This window comes from Cebus imitator, unplaced genomic scaffold (assembly GCF_001604975.1).
Source record: "Cebus imitator isolate Cc_AM_T3 unplaced genomic scaffold, Cebus_imitator-1.0 Scaffold115, whole genome shotgun sequence".
Taxonomy (NCBI): domain Eukaryota; kingdom Metazoa; phylum Chordata; class Mammalia; order Primates; family Cebidae; genus Cebus; species Cebus imitator.
The window spans coordinates 2,592,535-2,613,398 of NW_016107430.1; the positions used below are offsets into that span (position 1 = coordinate 2,592,535).

A 20,864-nucleotide genomic window follows, 5' to 3' on the forward strand; every position below is an offset into this window, starting at 1 on the left:
TGTTGACCAGGATGGTCTCGATCTCTTGACCTCATGATCCACCTGCCTCAGCCTCCCAAAGTGCTGGGATTACAGGCGTGAGCCACTGCGCCCGGCCCCTTGGTTTCTTAATGCCTCTTTCTTTCTCCCCCTTTCCTCCCTGCTTCCCAGTACACTTGTGCCCTCAGGGCATACATGCGTTGGAGGACATCTGCTGCTGTGGCCTTTTGGATGGGAACACTCTAGGTCTCGGCCAGGTTGGTTTATCACCTGTAATATATTCCCTGATTTGGTAAAACAGCCTGCAGCAGAGCAACATGCTTTTACCTCCTCTTTTTTTCCCCCTCCATCCCATTTCCTCCCTCTCTTTGGTTTCTTCTTCCTTTCTAGGGGCTTGAATGGCCTTCTCTCAGTGGCATTTTTGTTTTTTTTGAGATGGAGTCTTGCTCTGTCGCCCAGGCTGGAGTGCAGTGGTGCCATCTTGGTGCACTGTAGTTTCCGCCTCACAGGTTCAGGTGATTCTCCTGCCTCAATCTCCCAAGTAGCTGGGATTATAAGCATGAGCTACCATGCCCAGCTAATTTTTTGTATTTTTTTTTGTTAATAGAGACAAGGTTTCACCATGTTACCCAGGGTGGTCTCGAACTTCTGGCCTCAAGCGATCTGCCCGCCTTGGTCTCCCAAAGTGCTGGCATTTCAAGCATGAGCCACCATGCCCAACCTTCTCTCAGTGGCATTTAACACAGACTCCTGGAACATATATTTGCAAAGTGAAGCAAAGTCCATGATTTAAAAATAATGTTTTTAATTTCTGATTTTGAAAGTAAAGATGTTCATTGTAGACAATTTGCAAAATGTTGAAAATAAGAATTAAAATTAGCCCCTGTTCCCCCTCAACAGTCCCTGTTAGGATCTAGGGGGCATTATGTCCAGCCACTCAGTAGCTTGTGCCGGCCCCTCCATGCAGGCTCCATCTAGAATCTGGGGCAGCAGCAGGTAGGGCCAGGCCACCATTCCGTAGGGCTTACATGGGAATGGAGGAAATAGATCCGCAATATCAAACAAATAAAAAAGATCATTTGGGCTGGAGATAAATGTTGTAAAAAAAAAAAAAATCAAACAAGGTGGTTTGATGGGTATTGAGCAGGGTAGAGGAAAGTCAGAGGGTTCAAGGAATGGGCATTTGTGCTAATGCCTAAATGATAGAACAGGAGCAGCCAGGCAGAGAGCAGAGGAAGAATGTTTTAGGTAGAGAGGAAACTGAATACAAAGGCCTGGGTGGGATCACATTCAGGGAACGTAAGGAGCAGAAGGAAGGCCACTGTGGCCAAGTGTATGAGTGAGGTAGAGCCTCGGACCTGATCATATGTGGCAATGGGAAGCCTTGGGAGTGTTGGATACGGGGATGTGACCCACAGGGGTCTGCATGTTTAGAGTGTCTTCTGGTGCTGTGAACCACTGTGGGGACATGGGATACAGAAAAGGGAGAATGGCTAAAAGTTGCAGTAAGTAAGGGGACAGACTGTGCTGACTTAGATGAGGGGAATAGTCTGTTTATTTGATTTGCTTTCAAGTATCTGTGGTCTCTTATCTGTATTTTGTATATGTGTTTATATACAGACCATTTATTGAATACTTTCCAAGTACTACAGATTGTGCTAAGCACTGTTTGTATATATTATCTAATTCATTTTCACATATCCCTGAGAATCGGGCATAGTAATCTCCTTTTGCACACGAGGAAATTGAATCTCAGGTAGGTTAAAAAAAAAGTCGGGGGAGAGGGGGAATTAACAATAGTCCCTTTCTCCAATACAGACCTTGTTAGGATTTAGAGGGGCATTTGTTTGGGGTCGTTTATTTACAAAGTCCCAAGTTTATAACATACAGGTGGCAGAATCAGCTTTCAAACCCAGGTCTGACTCACTTCACAGCGTAACCACTGTCCTGTACAAATTTAAATCCTGCTATAATGTTAATGTGAGTATAAACACTCTCCCCATACACAATAACTCAGTTTGTAGGTCAGTCTCCATTGCCATGAGAATGCTTAGCAGACAATCACAAAAACTCAGCATACACAAATAAAGGCGTATTTTCACTCATCTGTAATTGCTATGGGTTGGTCAGGTGGCTCTGCTGATCTTGGCTGGACTCACATACCTAGAGTTCAGGTGATTTAGGCTGACCTAGGCTGGCCTGTAGTGTTTGTCTTTCATTTTCCAGCAGGCTAGACTGGGCATGTTTATGGTGATGACAGAAATACTACAGAAAAGAGGCAGAAACATGTAAAGCCTCTTTAGGCCCAGCCTCAGAACTAACAGTATCATTTCTGCCACATTCTATTGGCCAGTGCAAGTCAGAGACCAGCCCAGATGCAGGGGGTGGGGAAAGGCTCTGCCTGGAAGTGCAAGTCACATGGAATAGGACATGAACAGGTTGGGAATGAGCCTTTGGCCATTAGGGCATTCATGCTCTGCCTTTGCAGAGAGGGCTTGTTGGACAAATAACAGATTCCTGCTGTGGGAATGGAGACCAGCTAATATGGCCTCAGAATCCAGAAAGCCCATATCCTTAGGATGTATTTGTGAGGTTTTAATTTAATCTCTCTATATATCGTGAGCACTCTTTGTTGACCTTATAGCGTTGCCATTGTTTCCTAAGTTAATTGTCCCCCTGTATGGAAAAGGATTTTCAGTGGCAGGCATGCTTTGTAGGAAAGTCAGGCGTAATCCCTGATGATGGTTTTCTTCCCAAAGCAGGGGATGCCAAGAGGGTAAAAGGTGCTATTTCAGATTATGACTACATGGGATCCAGGAAGTCATGACAAGTGAACAGACCCTAAACTGGTGATGAGGAGGAGGGCAGAGGTGAGCAGGAGGGAAAAATTTGGCACCAAACTTCAAATCACTAGGAGTTTCACCCATCAGTTCTAAAGGGAGCCCTTTGGCCAAAATAAAAATTGTCTTCTCTTTCCTCAGCCTTAGTTGACATAGGATAATGTTATCAGCTGGCTAATGCTCATCAGTGATCAACATTAGACTATTGTGTTTTGACATTACTGCTGCAAATCTCCTGCTTTGTTTACTTAACTGCCTGAAAGAGGAGCACATCAGAAAGGTTGGAGATGTTGCAATTAGCCCTGAGGATTAAAAAATAAGCACTATAATTTATGACTTTGATACAGTTATAAATTTAAAAAATAAGCCATTGACTAGAGAAAATGACACAGAGTGCTGCTGTTCCCCTTCATCGATGACTGCTAATCAGCTAATTAAACACAAGCTGCTAAATTCTTGCTAAAATATGTGAGAATATGAAATATCCTATTTCCAGTTACACTATTTGGAGGTTTAGCCATGCCTAATCTGTGACAAAAGAAGAGGCCAGCTTTGTGTTTGAAGGTAACTTATATTCTCTTTCCAGATTTCTTTAAGCCCTTTGTCCTACCCTTTCCTCCAGAAACCCTCCTTGGTCCTTTTGGAAGTGACTTTCAGCAAGATGCTTTTAGGAAAAAATAGAATGATGTTCCAGTAACTGCAGAGGCTACATGATGGGGTTGATCTTGTCCACTATGGATCTTTTAAGTAAAGCTTTGTAAATACCAAGCTCAGACTTAACAAATGAAAAATGGCATGATTATCTCAATAAGTAAATATCAAATGGCATTTAAGAGAACTTAATACATTATTTCTGGTTTTAAAAAATTATTAGTAAAACAAGGTCAGAAGGGTTGTAACTGCCTTACCTTGTCAAGTTGTATCTACCAAGATATTAGAACAAGCCTTTATATTGAAGTATCTGAAGAATTAAAAGCATATTCCGTTAAAATCTGAGGCAAGCAGTGATCATTAGTCTCAGTCTCTCTTCTCATTGCCTTGCAGAGGCCAGCTAATGCAGTGAAATTGAAAATTATTAAAAAGAAAGTAGGAATTATAAACATAGAAAGGAAGCCGCCCCTGTCTATAGAGGCAGAAGATATTATTCACCCAAAAACTAAGAGAAGTTAGAACTATTAGAACAAAGTAAAGTGGCTGGATATAAACCAATAGCTTTTAAAACTAGTAGCTTCCTATATAGCAGCGTTAACCACTTAGGAAATATAATAGGGTAATATATGCTAGTAACAACTCTTATAAAACATTTAAGGAATAAACTGAAATGTGAAAAGCCCAAATGAAGAAAACTATAAAACTGAACTGATACATTTTTTTAAAAGGCTCACAAAAAATAAAATTGGAGTGTATACTGTGGGTGTATTCAATGTTTTAAAGATAGTTGTCCTCAAATTAACCTATGAAATTATATTTCAAAAATCCCAAATATTGTTAGAATGATAACTTTAAATATAACTTAACCAGTGTACTCTGAAACTCACCTAGAAGAGTATATGTATAAAAATACCGTATTTTCTAAAAAGAACAAATAACCAGTAAACACGTGAGATGATCATGTCACCAGAAACCAAGGAAATACAAATTAAAACAATAGTAAGACCAGCCTGGCCAACACGGTGAAACCCTCTACTAAAAACAGTCTCTACTAAAAAATACAAAACAATTTTAGTCTCTACTTAAAATACAAAAAAAAAAAAAAATAGCTGGGCGTGATGCTGGGTGCCTGTAGTCCTAGCTACTCAGGACGCTGAGGCAGGAGAATTTCTAGAATCCAGGAGGCAGAGGTTTCAGTGAGCTGAGATCATGCCACTGCACTCCCGCTTGGGTGACAGAGCAAGACTCAAATAACAAAACAATAGTAATAGTTGTGCATATAAGATGGCAACATTTAAAAAATGATATTGTAGGAAATGTGCACTCTTACAGATGGTGGTACAAGTGTAAATAGGTATGACATTTTTTGGAGCACAGTTTGGCAGTAGGTTTTTAAAATTTATTTTTTTAAATTTTAGATTCAGTGGGTACATGGGCAGGTTTGTTACATGAATGTACTACGTGATGCTGAGATTTGGGCTTTGATTGAACCCTTCATGCAGATAGTGAACATAGCACCTAACAGATCGTTTTTCAACCTTGCCCCCTTCACTTCCTCCACCTTTTAGAGCCCCCAGTGTCTGAGGTTCCCAGCATTATGTCTGTGTGTACCCAATGTTTAGTGTGCCTACTTGTAAGTGAAAACATGCAGTATTTGGTTTTCTGTGTTAATTCACTTAGGATGATGGCCTCTAGCTGCATCTATGTTGCTGCAAGGACAGGATTTCATTCTTTTTAATGGATACATAGTATTCCATGGCATAGATGTATGACTTTTTCTTTATCCAGCCCACTACAGATGGGCATCTAAGTTGATTCTGTCTTTGCTACTATGAATAGCACTACAATGAACATGCAAATGCAGGTGTCTTTTTGGTCGAAGGATTTATGTTCCTTTGGATATATACCCAGTAATGGAATTGCTGGATCTAGTGGTAGTTGTATTTTTAGTTCTTTGAGAACTCTCCAAACTGGTTTCCACAGGGGCTGAACTAATTTATATTCCCACCAACAGTAAATGAATGTTCCCTTTTCTCTGCAACCTCACCGACATCTGTTATTTTTTGACTTTTTAATAGCATTCTGGCAGTATGTTTAAAAATATAAAATGTACATGCCTTTCGTGTGAGTAGTCTCACTTCTAGAAATCACTTCTACAGAAATATATGCCTAAAAATTCATCAGTTAGGGAATTATACATTGTTATATATCCAAACTATGGGATACTGTTGACCCTTTAAAAAGCAAAAGTAGTTTTATTTGTACTAACCTTGGAAATTGCATATGGTATACTGATAGATTAACAAATTAAGATACGTGGGTAGTATAATCCCACTTGGGTTAAACCACTTATGTGTAAAAAACCAAGATATAAGAGGTTCATGTCAAGATGTTAAGGGTGATCCCCTCTGGAAAGACAGTGAGAGACATTGCGGGGAAGAAGAGGGTAGCAAGAATCAGGACTTTTACTTTCTTGACACATTTCTGAATTTGTTGAAATTTCGCAGTGAACATCTTTGATTGTCTACAAAAATTAATGACGCATTGTTATATTGACACTTCTTATACTAAAATTTTGAAAATCCACCGGAGATAGGAAAAAATATCCCTTGCTCATGATACTATTGACATTTTGAAATGAAAGGAAAAAAGTAAGTTCAGTAGAGTTAATTCAGCAGAAAATATAAATAAATAAGATGGCACTAAGGTATCTTTGGGGAGAAAAGGGCCCTGGTTTTGTTTCGCAGGTTCTTTGCCATTGGCTGTTTGATAGTGGGGAAGCCACGTACCTTGTCTGTGGTCCAGCTAGGCTTCCTCCACTCTGCAGGTAGGGCTGACCTACTTCCATTGGAGGAAAAACGTAGAGAGAAAGAATGCTAAGAAAGGTTCCATCTAAAGGGAAGTGTTACTGTTAGAATGTCCATGAATGAATGTCAGAGTCCATCATCTCAGAGGCCACCATTAAATAAGGAATACTCTTTGTAGAAGCTGAACTCTGAAGTATGCATCATGTTGAGGAGTTAGGTGGGGATAAATGAATAAAACATAAAAGACCATGTGGTATGATAGAGGAGGAGTGTGTGTGTGTGTGTGTGTGTTTGTGTGTGTGTGTGTTGTGTGTGTTTGTGTGTACAGCTCCACAACACTCATAAAGCAATAAAAACATTTTAATACAGCGTAACAAACAGAATATTGGAGTACTAAAGAGGAGCTTGGAGCAATTAGATTTGGGAAGTATTAAGAGGTGTTTTATGATGATAGGAGGTAGGGCATCTGCCTGTGTAAGTATAGGGAGGTGGGGACATTGTGGTGATGGGGCATTGGATAGCTTTGTTATGAAGTTCAAAGAGAGTTTCTAAAGGGAAAATAAAATCCCATTTGAATCACTTGTGGTTGATTTTCTGAGGCAATGTCAAGAGGCACGAGATCAAATCTGGCTTGACATCATCCAGTACAGAACTCAGCAGTCTCTAGAAGCTGGAGCTGAGCTATAGCTTGGCTAATGAGAAATCTCCATCCTCTGCCAGTGCCTCGGGGCCCATCTCTTCCTCTTTGGCAAGCAGGGATACAAAGAGAGCGCAAAGCAGAGTGGGGACCTAGAAGGTCACCCAGAGCATTCATTTTGCAAGCTCCCCACCAGGCCTTTCCAGAAGACAGATGAGCACAGTTTCACAGTTTTGCTAGAATCTGAGCCAGTGGCTTCATGCTTCGACCTAGGGTAGGTTTTAATGAAACCTAAAGAATGCTTCACACATTGGCCTACCATTGGCAGTGAGGAAGAGGACAAGATGGGCCAAACACAGCTGAACTACATCCTCTCATTTATTCATGGGGTGTGAAAGGAGAGATTATACAATTCAAATGAAAACTAGAAGTTAAAATTCAGAGCTCCCAGCATAAACATTTGGGTCTGTTAGGAAGTTCACTTTCACCAGTGAGACACATTCGGAAACATAATAAACCCATTGTTCTGTAGATGTTTGTGCATTTCAGTGGTTTTGCCTGTAGAATCCTCAAGTGGAAATTAGATTGTCTGCATTATGTTCTTTCTAATTTGTTAAATATTTCTTGACCGAATCCCCTTCTCACTATCTCCATTGCTACTATTAACGTGTACACTGTTTATCACAAGTCTTGTATCTGCTCAGTCTGCATCCGTGCCCCATGCAATCCGTTCATCACGCCGCCTGAGTCTTCTTTCCAAACATCAGCTGTTTGTCACTTCACTGCTCAGAATCCCTCAGTGACATTTGGATTTTTAAAAATCATATCCCCACTGCCCACCTTCTTGGCCACATCTCTTGTGCTTGCTCCATGTTTTATTCTGATTCAGTGTGACAGCTACCCAAGACTATTGTGGTTCCTCAGAAATGCAAACCTCTATCTTATCTTGGAGCCTAGAATACCTTTTTCTTTTTCTAATTATTCTTTGTCTCAAGATGCAGCTATACCAAGTGTCATCTCTAGGAAATGCTCCCTGACCTCCTTTATGTTACATATCATTTCCTCACACTGTGGAATCACACGAGATTTACTTTCATCCGAACATCTACACTCTCCTCTAACTGGCTAGTTATTGGTCTGTCTCCCTGACTCACCTGGAAAACACCCTTAACATGAAAATTATGTAGTTCTGCTCATTGCATCTTGCAGAGTGCCTGGCACGTCGTTGGTGAATGTGTGATAGGAAAGAATGAATGTGTATTTTTAAATTGGGCTTCTCCCTTTCTAGTTTTTGAACATGTGTATGTGGGTTTCTGTTTTGCCTGATGTGACGTGAGTCAAGTTCTCAGAGATGCAATGAGGATGAGTAAGATCAATCATGTTAGGATCATATATAAGTAAGCTGAAGACTCTCGCCAGTTGTCTCAGGGCATCGTTAAGTAGCTGCCTACTGGGTCTCCCTAGGGTGTTCATGAACTAAAACTCCCGTGTTGTTCCAGGTCAGCTGTTGCCAGCAAACCGCAATACACCGAGTCCCATCGATCCTGACACCATCCAGGTCCCAGTGGGTTATGAACCAGACCCAGCAGATCTTGCCCTCTCCAGCATCCCTGGCCAGGAAATGTTTGACCCTCGCAAACGCAAGTTCTCTGAGGAAGAACTGAAGCCACAGCCCATGATAAAGAAAGCTCGCAAAGTCTTCATCCCTGATGATCTGAAGGTAAATTGGAACTGGTAATCAGTCTTTGGGTAAATGGAGAGTGGGATCCTCAGACCACTTAAAAGAGTGACCCGAGAAAGATCACAGAAGCTAGTGCAGGAAGGATCAATGATTTCTGATCCTGTTTCTTGGCAGGTAACTTCTAGGCAAGTTGTTTTCTCTCTGGGTATTTTTTGAAATCACTTTTATATCTTGATGCTGAACAGAAATAAGGAGAAGTAGTAAAATGTTGGAGTGATTTTAAGTCCACAGAGGAAGCAAACCTGCTCCTATCTGCATGGAAATCCACAAAAGTCTAATAAAATCAAACACCAAATCTTTCAAGCTTGGGAAAAGAAAGAAAATTATTTGAGAAGGACATCTGAACCTCATAGCCCTCAAAGCGTTACCTTCCTTTTAGGAAATTTTTGCTAATTTGCTGCTGCCATTTCCCTTTAGGCTGCAGGGAATAACAGCCAGCTAGGACCTTCCTCCATATTGCCAACCTCGGATGACCAGGGTGGGATTTTGTGAAGGAAACTCATAGTTTCCTGACACCATTTATATGTACTGTTCACTTTGTATCTTGAGTAATGATCACCACTAGGTTAATTCTGCAGTGTTGAAGGGACACATTATTTATAAAGGGAAATAGATTTACCTTGGAAGTCAAATACAACTTAAAATTAAACACGCACACTTAATGATACCTTAGGATAAAAATTCTTTCCAAAATTATACCACGTTTGCTAATGCCAAAATAGAACCATTTCTTATTAACCATTGCTTAGAACTTTCATGTTTCTTTACAATCATATATGGTCATACCTAGTCAAGGCCTTGGAACCAGACATAATTAGCCCTTTTCTAATGTCTGCCCTCACCATCTCTCAAACCTAACTATGGTTCCTGTGTAGAGATACTCCTAGGCTGGGAAATAGGAATTTGAGACATTGTCTGAACTGGCTTAGACCAGTGGTTCCCGCTTTACATATTTAGAAAGAATGCTGGAAGTAGAAGTACCTGCAAATTTAAATCACTGCTGTCATCTGCTTTCCTGAGATTGCCTTAATTGATGCAGAATAGGAAAATGTCAGGGCTGAAGGGGACCTTAGAGATTCATTTGTCCGAAGTTACCGCCTTGCAGTTGAGGAAATGGAGAAATGAAAAGGTGACGTAAGTGGAAGGCTGTTAGAGGAAGGCTTAGCCTGGCTTCCAGGTTGTCTAGCTTCCCAAATGATCACAGCAGCATATTGGCCCTGACAAGAGCTATAACAGGGGCCCTTGTGTGACAAATCAATGGTTGTCACCCTGGAAAAAAGGAAATCACATGGTAAAAACACCAGAAAATTTAAACCAGTCAGGACATTGATGATTAGACCGAGATGGGGTAAGAAAGGGGCACCCTGGACTCAGGTCTTGGGCAATTAGGTAGCTTATTTCCATGAGATGCTTTTCCTAGTCTTGTCTTCTTAGTGATTCAATTTTTTGTGTATTTTAAAGCCTCATATCTTAAACTAAGCCAGGGATCCTGTTCTTCTTGAATTGAGGGGTAGTTTGAAAGGATGCTGCTATGAGTAATAGACAGAACTTCTAGCCAGACCTTCACAAAGTCTCTAGATTCACCAAAGAGCAAGATTAGTTAATAACCCAGGTAACCTTGGCAACAAAGAGGCCAGGCAAAAACCATCTGTGCTGGAATTACACATATTGCTACTGTCATGGTCAGGCCTGACCTTTTCACATAGCTGGTGGGGAATGGGCAGGAACATCGTCTGGCCGTGTGTCCTTAGATATTTTTTAGTTGTGGATGAAGTCTCAAGTTAAAACCATAAGCTAACATGAAGCAGGAAACAGAGCTGAAACATGTTTCTCCTGGCAGAAAGAACGGAGCTAAGGTTAGGTGGAGGAGAAGGGGTTTCTGGCCCTCTGCTTTGGACAAGTAAACCAATTCAGTGAAACGGCCCCCACCAAATGATCTTTCTTGCGGCTGCCTGAACGTCCTCTCTTGAGTCAGTCATTGGGGTTAGCATACAAGCCCTGGAGAATGAAGGGAGAATTGAGGTTGACATGCTGGGATATCTAACTGAAAATTTGTTTAATCACTTTGATTTCTCAATACTTTTAAGGGTCCATTCATTCATTTCATCAATATATTTCAAGTGCTAATGTGTGCCAACCCTCTAACCCTGTATCAGGGGTTGGGAATACCAAGGTGAACCATACTGATACTGTCCCTGCCCTCATGGAACTTCTAGAGAAACAGGGAGTGTTGACCTGTTGGGTGGGGCAGGGCTGAGTGGGCCCCTCGTTGCATGGAGGTAACTGGGTAGCCAGAAGGTGTCAGCACGTGGGAGATGGAGGGAAAGGGGGCAGAGGATGGAGGGCCAAGTTTATCAGCCCTGCTCAAAATCCAGCTTCCCCCTGCCCACAACCATTTTGTGATGACAAAGGAAGGCGAACTGGTTTTTCTAGTCAAGGACACTCCTTCATCATTCCTGCCTTCTGCATCCTCTTCTCAACCTGATTCCCAGCTCCCCTCCCTCCCACCTGAAAGGTTTATTTTGCATTCCACACCTTGGCTGGCCCATCTGCATGTGTGGACAGGTGAGGCTGGGAAATGAAAGCACTTTAGAAGTGAGAAGAGCTCTAATAAGTAAGAGAGAAGTTGGTTGGTCCCCTGAGATCAGCTGGTGACTTCCTGGTCCTTAAGACCTGGTCAGAATTGTCTTAGACCACACCAAGCCTGTGGCCTGTGGTGGGACTCCCCCCCAACACTTCCCCATCACATACATGCAGTTTCTACAGTGTCCTAGGGGCTGGTTCTTATGTACCCCTTTGCCTCCTGGGCTCCTATTCCCCTGTGTGCAGAGGATATATCCTAAAGCAAGTCCTCTTTTGAATGCTCTTGGAAACCACACTCCCAGGCACATTGTTGGGTATAGACTTACTGATACTGTGAAGGGAGAAAAACCCAGGCTTCCATCAAAACACAAAATAACTTCCATCAGAACTGGAGGCTTCACCACTGTGGTTAATATGCCTTTGGACCCCCTCACCACCATGACGACATTGACTCTCCTGGCTTCTCCCAGCCTCTCCCCTGTCTTCAGCTCCCCTGCTTCCTTTCAGGAGCACAAACAACTAATGGGCCAACAACCATTGCACACCTGCCCAAGCTTGCTTACCCCGATATTCTTCAAAGAGCAGCCTCCTCCCTCCTACCCGGAAGAATTCTGGTATCATCTATTATGAAAATTATTTTTTCACCCTGTTACATATTGTTATGAAACGTATAAAAAGTTTGGGGTGCTTTATTTCAGATGATAGTACTAGCTTGTGGATGGCAGATAGAAGTTGTCTACACAGTTTATATTCCATACTTTCTGTATTTGTGCAGGGCAAATGCCTGTTGAGGATAATGGGCAGTTTTGGGAGTGGATGGCTGACCTTAGACTTTCCTTGCAGCCTGCCCCCAACCCATGTGACCTCCTCCAGTGTCAGCTGCCCCTTAGAATTCTGAGCAGGGGCAAGCACTGGCCTGACCCACTTATTCTGGGTAGCATGTAACTGCAGGTAGTAGCATTGCTAAGACTGAGGGATTTGCTGTTGCAAATTGTTGAAGAAGGGGAGTTGCAAAATTCACCAGGTGGCACCATCAATGAATTGGGAAGATCTAAAAGAAGATCCCCCTTTCTAAGTCTTCTTAAGAAGCTTTTCCTTTATGGTAGTGAGGCAGCATGGGGGTGGAGGACAGGGAAAGAGGGATTGTTTTTACACTGACCACAGTAAAATATTACTCAGGCTGCTTAAGACCTAGAGAACAGTTAAACAGGAAATTAGAGTAAATTATTTAAATTCTAGCAACCAATATGAGTACATTATTTGCAGTAGGTTGAAGGGTTTTTTATTACCAAAGTGTACGTATCCATTATATGACATTGTAATAGTTCAGAATAACATAAAAGGTAGAAAGTTTTACCTCTTTCCTTTGCCTCTGCCAATCCCCCTTCTAGAGGCCCCACTTTTATTTGTTAGTATAAATTCTTCTGGGCCTCTTTCTATGAATATATTACATGATTTTTAATCAAACTGGGCTGAGAAGGTACATTGTTGCATGTAAATTGCCATTGTTTCCACCCACGTAGTGGCATATCATAACCATCTTTCTGGTTCCGGTGGGTCATTATATTTAACAGTTGCCATGTATCCCTTTGTATGACTGTATCCTAATGTAGTTTTTAAATCTCCTACATCTAATTAGTTTTTCCTTATTTTTTTTATTGCACACAGTGCTCCAGTGAACAGTTTATGCTTTGTATGTACCTGCACATGTATGAAGATTGCTACAGGACGAAATCCTGGAAGTGGACTTGCTAGATCAAGAGTATCTGCATTTCAGTAGTAGATGGCCGGGCGCGGTGGCTCACACCTGTAATGCCAGCACTTTGGGAGGCCGAGGCGGGTGGATCATGAGGTCAGGAGTTTAAGACCAGCCTGGCCAAGATGGTGGAATCCCATCTCTACTAAAAATACAAAACATTAGCTGGGCGTGGTGGCGCGTGCCTGTAATCCCAGCTTCCCAGGAGGCTGAGGCAGAGAAGCGGAGGTTGCAGTGAGCCGAGATCAGGCCACTTCACTCCAGCCTGGGTGACAGAGGGAGACTGTCTCAAAAATAAATAAATAAATAGTTGTAGATATTGTCAAATTGCCTTATAAAAAGTTTGCACCAACTTATACCCAAAAAGCCTATGAGTGCCGATGCAGGAAAAGGGTTCTTAAAATGTTGAGCAAGGAGTTTAAAAGAAGAGTTGGAATGTAATTTAAGGGGTGAGGTGAGCCACCTGCCTTTATTTAGCCTCTGATCTCTATTCAGCACACCTCTGCTGGGCAAAGAGGAGGAGCCTGTGCAATAGGAAAAATAAGTTAAAACTATACATCTGGACAGGAGGAGGGTTGGTGGGTCCTTGCTCCAGGAAGGAAGTGTGTGGCTCACGGGCCATGCTCTCAGACAAGAAACTGTAAAGGAAGGAGACGCAAGCTAGGAAACCCGGGCTGGGGCCTCTGCACAATCCTGGAGGCTGCCCATGCCCTGGCTGGCACTGGGCTTTGCTGAAATCTAATATCTTGTTTCTTTTTTCCTTCTGTAACTAATGAGCAGGATGACAAGTACTGGGCAAGGCGCAGAAAGAACAACATGGCAGCCAAGCGCTCCCGCGACGCCCGGAGGCTGAAGGAGAACCAGATCGCCATCCGGGCCTCGTTCCTGGAGAAGGAGAACTCGGCCCTCCGCCAGGAGGTGGCTGACTTGAGGAAGGAGCTGGGCAAATGCAAGAACATACTTGCCAAGTATGAGGCCAGGCACGGGCCCCTGTAGGATGGCATTTTTGTGGGCTGGCTTTGGAATAGATGGACAGTTTGTTTCCTGTCTGATAGCACCACACCCAAACCAACCTTTCTGACATCAGCACTTTACCAGAGGCATAAACACAACTGACTCCCATTTTGGTGTGCATCTGTGTGTTTGCGTGCGTGTATATGTGCTTGTGCTCCTGTGTGTGGTCAGCGGTATGTGCGTGTGCGTGTTCCTTTGCTCTTGCCATTTTAAGATAGCCCTCTCATCGTCTTTTAGTTCCAACAAAGAAAGGTGCCATGTTTTTACTAGACTGAGGAGCCCTCTCGTGGGTCTCCCATCCCCTCCCTCCTTCACTCCTGCCTCCAGCGTTGCTTCATGTTTGAGCTTACCTACTCTTCCAGGACTCTCTGCTTGGATGCACTAAAAAGGGCCCTGGTAAGATAGTGGATCTCAGTTTTTAAGAGTCAAGCTCTTGTTTCTGTTTAGTCCATAAGTTACCATGCTAATGAGGTGCATACAATAACTTAGCACTACACTGCAGCTCTAGTCCGTTATAGGTTGCTTTCCTCTTTCAGTTTTGGTGATAATCGTCTTCAAATTAAAGTGCTGTTTAGATTTATTAGATCCCATATTTACTTCCTGCTATCTACTAAGTTTCCTTTTAATTCTACCAACCCCAGATAAGTAAGAGTACTATTATAGAACACAGAGTGTGTTTTTGCACTGTCTGTACCTAAAGCAATAATCCTATTGTACGCTAGAGCATGCTGCCTGAGTATTACTAGTGGACGTAGGATATTCTCCCTACCTAAGAATTTCACTATCTTTTAAAAAAACAAAAAGTAAAGTAATGCATTTGAGCATGGCCAGACTATTCCCTAGGACGAGGAAGCAGAGGGAAATGGGAGGTCTAAGGATGAGGGGTTAATTTATCAGTACATGAGCCAAAAACTGCGTCTTGGATTAGCCTTTGATATCGATGTGTTTGGTCTTGTTTCCCTTCCTTGACACCCTGCCTTGCCCCCACTTTTCTAGTTAACTTTTTCCACATCCCTCTTGATATTCAAAACAGTTACTTAAGATTCAGTTTTCCCATTTTTTGGTAATATATATATTTTTGTGAATTATACTTTGCTGTTTTTAAAAAGAAAATCAGTTAAGCTAATAAGTTGATGTTTTGTAAGGCCCTTTTCCTAGTGGTGTCATTTTTGAATGCCTCATAAATTAATGATTCTGAAGCTTATGTTTCTTATTCTCTGTTTGCTTTTGAACGTATGTGCTCTTATAAAGTGGACTTCTGAAAAATGAATGTAAAAGACACTGGTGTATCTCAGAAGGGGATGGTGTTGTCACAAACTGTGGTTAATCCAATCAATTTAAATGTTTACTACAGACCAAAAGAAGATATTAAATTGTTTAATGTTTATACAGAGTAATTATAGGAAGTTCTTTTTTGTACAGTATTTTTCAGATATAAATACTGACAATGTATTTTGGAAGACATATATTATATATAGAAAAGAGGACAGGAAAACTATTCCATGTTTTAAAATTATATAGCAAAGATATATATTCACCAATGTTGTACAGAGAAGAAGCGCTTGGGGGTTTTTGAAGTCTTTAATATTTTAAACCCTATCACTGACACATCAGCATGTTTTCTGCTTTAAATTAAAATTTTATGACAGTATTGAGGCTTGTGATGATGAATCCTGCTCTAAAATACACAAGGAGCTTTCTTGTTTCTTATTAGGCCTCAGAAAGAAGTCAGTTAACATCACCCAAAAGCACAAAATGGATTTTAGTCAAATATTTATTGGATGATACAGTGTTTTTTAGGAAAAGCATCTGCCACAAAAATGTTCACTTCGAAATTCTGAGTTCCTGGAATGGCACGTTGCTGCCAATGTCCCAGACAGTTCTGTTCTACCCTGCGGGCCCGCACGTTTTATGAGGTTGATATCGGTGCTATGTGTTTGGTTTATAATTTGATAGATGTTTGACTTTAAAGATGATTGTTTGTTTGTTTCCTTAAGTTGTAAAATGTCAAGAAATTCTGCTGTTACGACAAAGAAACATTTTATGCTAGATTAAATTATCCGTTCATCAGTGAGATTTTCTAGTCCTGCCTTCAGAGTATCTAATTCTTTAATGATCTGGTGGTCTCCTTGTCAGTCCATAAGCAATGCTTCTCTCATAGTGTCATAACCTTGGGACCCAACCAGTAGGATATTTCTACTAGGTGTTCATTTTGTCCCAAGCTATAGATGACAGTAGGAGATGGGGGCATATTGGAATTGCAATACATTGTTCAGGTGGATAAGAAAATCAAAAACTTTTGCCGTCTTAAGCAGAGCTAAATAAAAGATATCAGTATGAGAAACAAGCGGATGTAGAGTTGGCCTTCTTACAGGCAACGAGGCGAATTGTGGCATTGTTAAATGGCAACAGTCATTAAAACAAAGAAAAATTATGTCTAAGTGGAGAACTGTGGAAGGATTGCAACATGGACCATCCACATTTATGGCCATATCAAATGGTAGCTGAAAAAACTACATTCGAACACTGGTCTTTCTTGGATTAGATGTTTATATCAAATGAGCATCTCAAATATTTTCTGAAAAAAAAAAAAAAGATTCTAATAAAATGTATTCTTTTGTGTGCCAGGAGAGGTTTCAGAAACCTACCTCGTCTAAAAATTTAAACACTTTGGAGTCTGTACAGGTGCCTTATATGTAGGTCATTGTCACGACACACACACGAACACTCCCTCCTGGACTGGCTGCCTCTCCATCCAGGGCAGTTACCTAGCAAAATGGCAGGTCTGCTCCATGGAGCGGAGGCCATGGGTTGGCGCAGAGTCATTTGGGTCAGCCAGGGTGAGATGCACGCCTGCAGACTGCAGCTATTATCAGAGTCCCTTTGTCATTTTTCACCTTTTCAGCCTAAGCATCTTTCTGAGATTAATTATTTGGCCATTAACAGTGAATCCAAATCATAACACACTGACATCATCTAGACATAATTTGGAAGGAGCAGCTTAGGACCTTCTGATGAGGTCACATTGTTTCCTTTGACTAGACTTGGCAAAGAAAGGCAAAAACTGACCAGCCTATTTTTTTGCTGGTGCTGCCTTAAGGAGGTAATTAGTGGAGGAGAGGGCTGTTAATGATTACTTCTTCCCTTTCAGAAAGTGGCCACTTTGGACCATTCGAAAATCACATTAGGCAAGACTGTGATAGGCCTTTTGTCTTCTAAAACAACAGGCCTCCATGGACTCATCCCTCGAAGCAGAAGGACCTTTGTTTGAGGGGAGTGTAGATGTGCACAATGGGTGAGTGGGAACCTGTACTAGATAACCCAGAAATTCCTTCTCACCCACTGGTTTGGTAGGGAACTCACAGCAATTCCAAATGTACATTCAAAGGTCTATGGTCTGTTTTCAGAATAACCAAGAAGAATTTTCAGGGGCACCCTCCCCACTGCCCCAGGGTAAAACAACAGACATTCTGTAAAATGCAAAACTATACTTTGGTTTTTCTAGTAGTTTATCTCATTTTACCCTAGTGTCCCTTTAAGGAAAACTTAATCACAGTTAATTAGAGCAATCCCAAGGCAGGGGACCAGGCCTGCTTACCTGTGTGTGATGACAGTTGGAGATCTGGATTTAGCACTGGGGTCTCAGCATCCTGCAGGTGTCTGAGACTAAGTGTTCTGCCCTCCAGGTGACAGGCACCTTCTGCCCCTAGTCGCCATGTCCTTTGGAGGGCTTCTAGTTACCCCCACTGGCAAGGCCAAGGTCTCCTCCAGGTTTTTCTGCAATTAATAATGTCATTTAAAAAAATGAGCAAAGCCTTATCCGAATCGGATATAGCAACTAAAGTCAATACATTTTGCAGGAGGCTAAGTGTGTGTGTGTGTGTGTGTGTGTGTGTGTGTGTGTGAGTGAGAATATTTAAGTCGACATAAAGTCTTTAATTTTTGAGCACCTTACCAAACATAACAATAACCCATTATCCTTTTGGCAACACCACAAGATCGCATCTGTTAAACAGGTACTAGTTGACACGAGGTTAGTTTCATTGTACACCATGATATTGGTGGTATTTATGCTGTTAAGTCCAAACCTTTATCTGTCTGTTATTCTTAATGTTGAATAAACTTTGAATTTTTTCCTTTCTTTCGTGTATTTTTATTAACATTTGGCTAGCAATGGTATTCTGTTTCCACCTCAACAAAGAGACCATTTATAGAGACTATTACCTAGATAATAAAATGGTAATACTATATAATTAGTAATAAATTAACATTGGATAGTTATGTGCCAGACACTGTGCCAAACACTTAGATGGAATATTTTATTCCATATTAACTCTGAGGTAGGGACAACTATCCCCATTTACAGAAGACAAAATTGAAAGGGGAGTTAAGTAGCTTACCTAATGTTACACAGGTCAAAGTGGCTGAGATGAATTCTGATCCCCGGAATGGGCATCATTTAGAGGGGTGGTTCCCAAAAGCCAGTCCACAGACTGTCTTGTTCTCTAATACATAAAAAATACTTCAACAACATCTAGGAGTATAAATCCAGAGATTCTGAATCAGTAGTTCTTGGATGGGGCCCAGAAATCTGAATATTTAAACTGCTCACAGCCAACTCGTTATGCAGCCAAGTAACTGGTGTCAAGGATTTATAGGCTTGGCTCTCAATTCAAGTTCATGACCTTTGGGGGATCCACATAGAAGCTTCAGAGATTCCATAATTATCTGAAATTGTGTGCAACTTTTTTTGTGTATAAACACATTAATTTTGCTGTAGAGACGACCTGCAGCTTTTTTTTTTCACTCCCCTAAAGGAAGCTGTGATGCAAGATGGAATAAAACCCCTGATTCATATAAGAAGGGTAATGTAGAACAGTGGTTCTCAGCCCAGGAAGCCCAGTCAGTTCACCCGGGGAGCTCAAAACTGGCTGCATGGGGCTGCAGCCCAGGCCAAGAAACTCAGCAACTCCGGCACAGTGAGAAGGGGGTTCTGTACTGAGGAGCACAGTTCTGGATTCACACCTGTCACCTAGTGGGTTTGTGACCTTGAGCAGCTTCTAAACAGTTTTTAATATAAATCTCATCTGTGAAATGAAGATATACTCACTTCTGAGCATTGTGGGGAGAACTAATGACAACAAATGAATTGTCTCTGGAACATCCGAGGCCTTCAGTAGATAACTGCATGGGGCCCAGAAGAGCAGAATCTATGCCTTGAGCATTTTTCCACTTCAATATTTCAGACCACTTGTTTCTTCAAAGAAGACAGAAAAATATTCCCCTGCTGACATGCTGGAGCAGGATGGCTGATGGTATGGGAATGGGTGGTATATCATTAGAGACATCGTTTCATAATATGACTTCACCACCAGTTCATAGACTAGCACCAGCTTTGTGCACAAGGTCAACGGGCATCTCTTACTTGGTGACAACTTCCAGTTAAAACTGAGCGGTTACAAGTTAGGGTTCAGTTCTATTTTTATCCATCAAATGCCTTTCACCTGTCTCAGAGAAATAAGAATAGTGACCTTAGCTTAAGATTCTTTTGAGGCAACTGATTTTATATTTGGTATCTTCAAATTTTTTGGAGGAAATGACTTCATGCCTGGAGAGCATTTGGACTCTGAGATGGCAAGAATTGATATGAAGCCAAGCTGGGTAGACTCCCAGTCATACACAAGCCCTCGGTCCCTGGGGGCCCATCATATGCTGCATGTGGGATATCTCTTCCATCCACACTTAACCATAACACACTACCCAATCATCAAGTCTGCTCTTCAAAGCATAGAAATTCAATTTCCTCTTTGGCAATCATTGGCTTAGAAGTCTCTTTGGACATCTTTAGCTAGGAACTGGGTGAGAATTATTGAAATCTTACCTTTGTGGTTAGAAGATGGCTTCTTGGTAATAAATCAGAAGGATGCTTTGGAGGAGATTAGGACTAGTCAAAGGTGGCAAGCAGCCTCTCTCTCCGGGCTTTGAGTCAGGGAGGACTTGAGTCCAAAGTCCTTGCCTCTGACTTCTTTTCATCCTGCAAAGCCTGGCAGGATGCCTGGAAACAGTACAGAGAATTAACAGTTACTGAATCCTAAACCTGTGCCTTCCACATCTCATTTAATCCTCACACTACAAAATACTTCCTACTGTTATCCCTGTTTTGCAGTTAAAGAAACAGACTTATGGAAATTAGGTAATCAGCATGTTAACCCAGACCAAAGCCTGACTCCAGAGTTTGACAGGGGTGGGAAACATCAGGAGTTTACCAAACCTATTTCTTTACCTTCTGGACATTCACCTAGACCACTTTTTTCAGGCTTCCTTGCCTCTAGTATGATCATTCAACTGAATTCTGTTCAAAGGAATATAAGCAGAAGAAACCCCAGGTGTCACTTCCATGGAAGGCCCATAAATAGTGCCACCTGATCCCCTCTCTCCTTCTTCTGGCTCTTGGAGAAGATGGAGACTAAGAAGGAGGGGACTCAGATCCCTGAGCATATGACAGACACACATGACAGCAATAACTTAAGCATACCTGAGAATGACCCTGTATGGTAGACACACCTCAATGTACGTTCAGAGTTCCAAGCTCAGGAATCTAGGAGTGGCCAACCTGGAGATTCATTTCTTAACTATGATGAATATCTGAACCACTAGCCTGTCCCATGGAACACAAGCCATACAGGGAATCAAAGCCCTTTGTTTTGGGTTAAATGGGTTGTCAGGTGGAGGTTGTTAAGGGGAAGGTGCAAAGTGGAAGTGCTATGTGCTATATGCGATACAGACCACATGGTATTTGCAAGTGGTTGTCGTTCTCCTGTCTGGCCCATTGTCACTGGACCATCACTGTGTGTAA

At 41.8% G+C, this 20,864-nt stretch overlaps 1 protein-coding gene across 3 annotated transcripts in view; it reads left to right on the top strand.

Moving 5' to 3' along the window:
• HLF (HLF transcription factor, PAR bZIP family member) overlaps nt 1-18,149 on the top strand; it is a 60,644-nt gene extending 42,495 nt beyond the window's left edge. The window contains exons 3-4 of one of the 3 annotated variants that reach the window (XM_017538808.1): nt 8,414-8,634; nt 13,775-18,149. In XM_017538808.1, coding sequence (XP_017394297.1) covers nt 8,414-8,634; nt 13,775-13,990 — 437 coding nt within the window. In that variant the 3' untranslated portion in view covers nt 13,991-18,149. Of the gene's footprint in view, nt 1-8,413; nt 8,635-11,745; nt 13,031-13,771 lie in introns of those variants that run through there. The other 2 variants (XM_017538807.2, XM_037742121.1) reach the window with 2 other exon arrangements.
• Nucleotides 18,150-20,864: the final 2,715 nt, after the last annotated feature.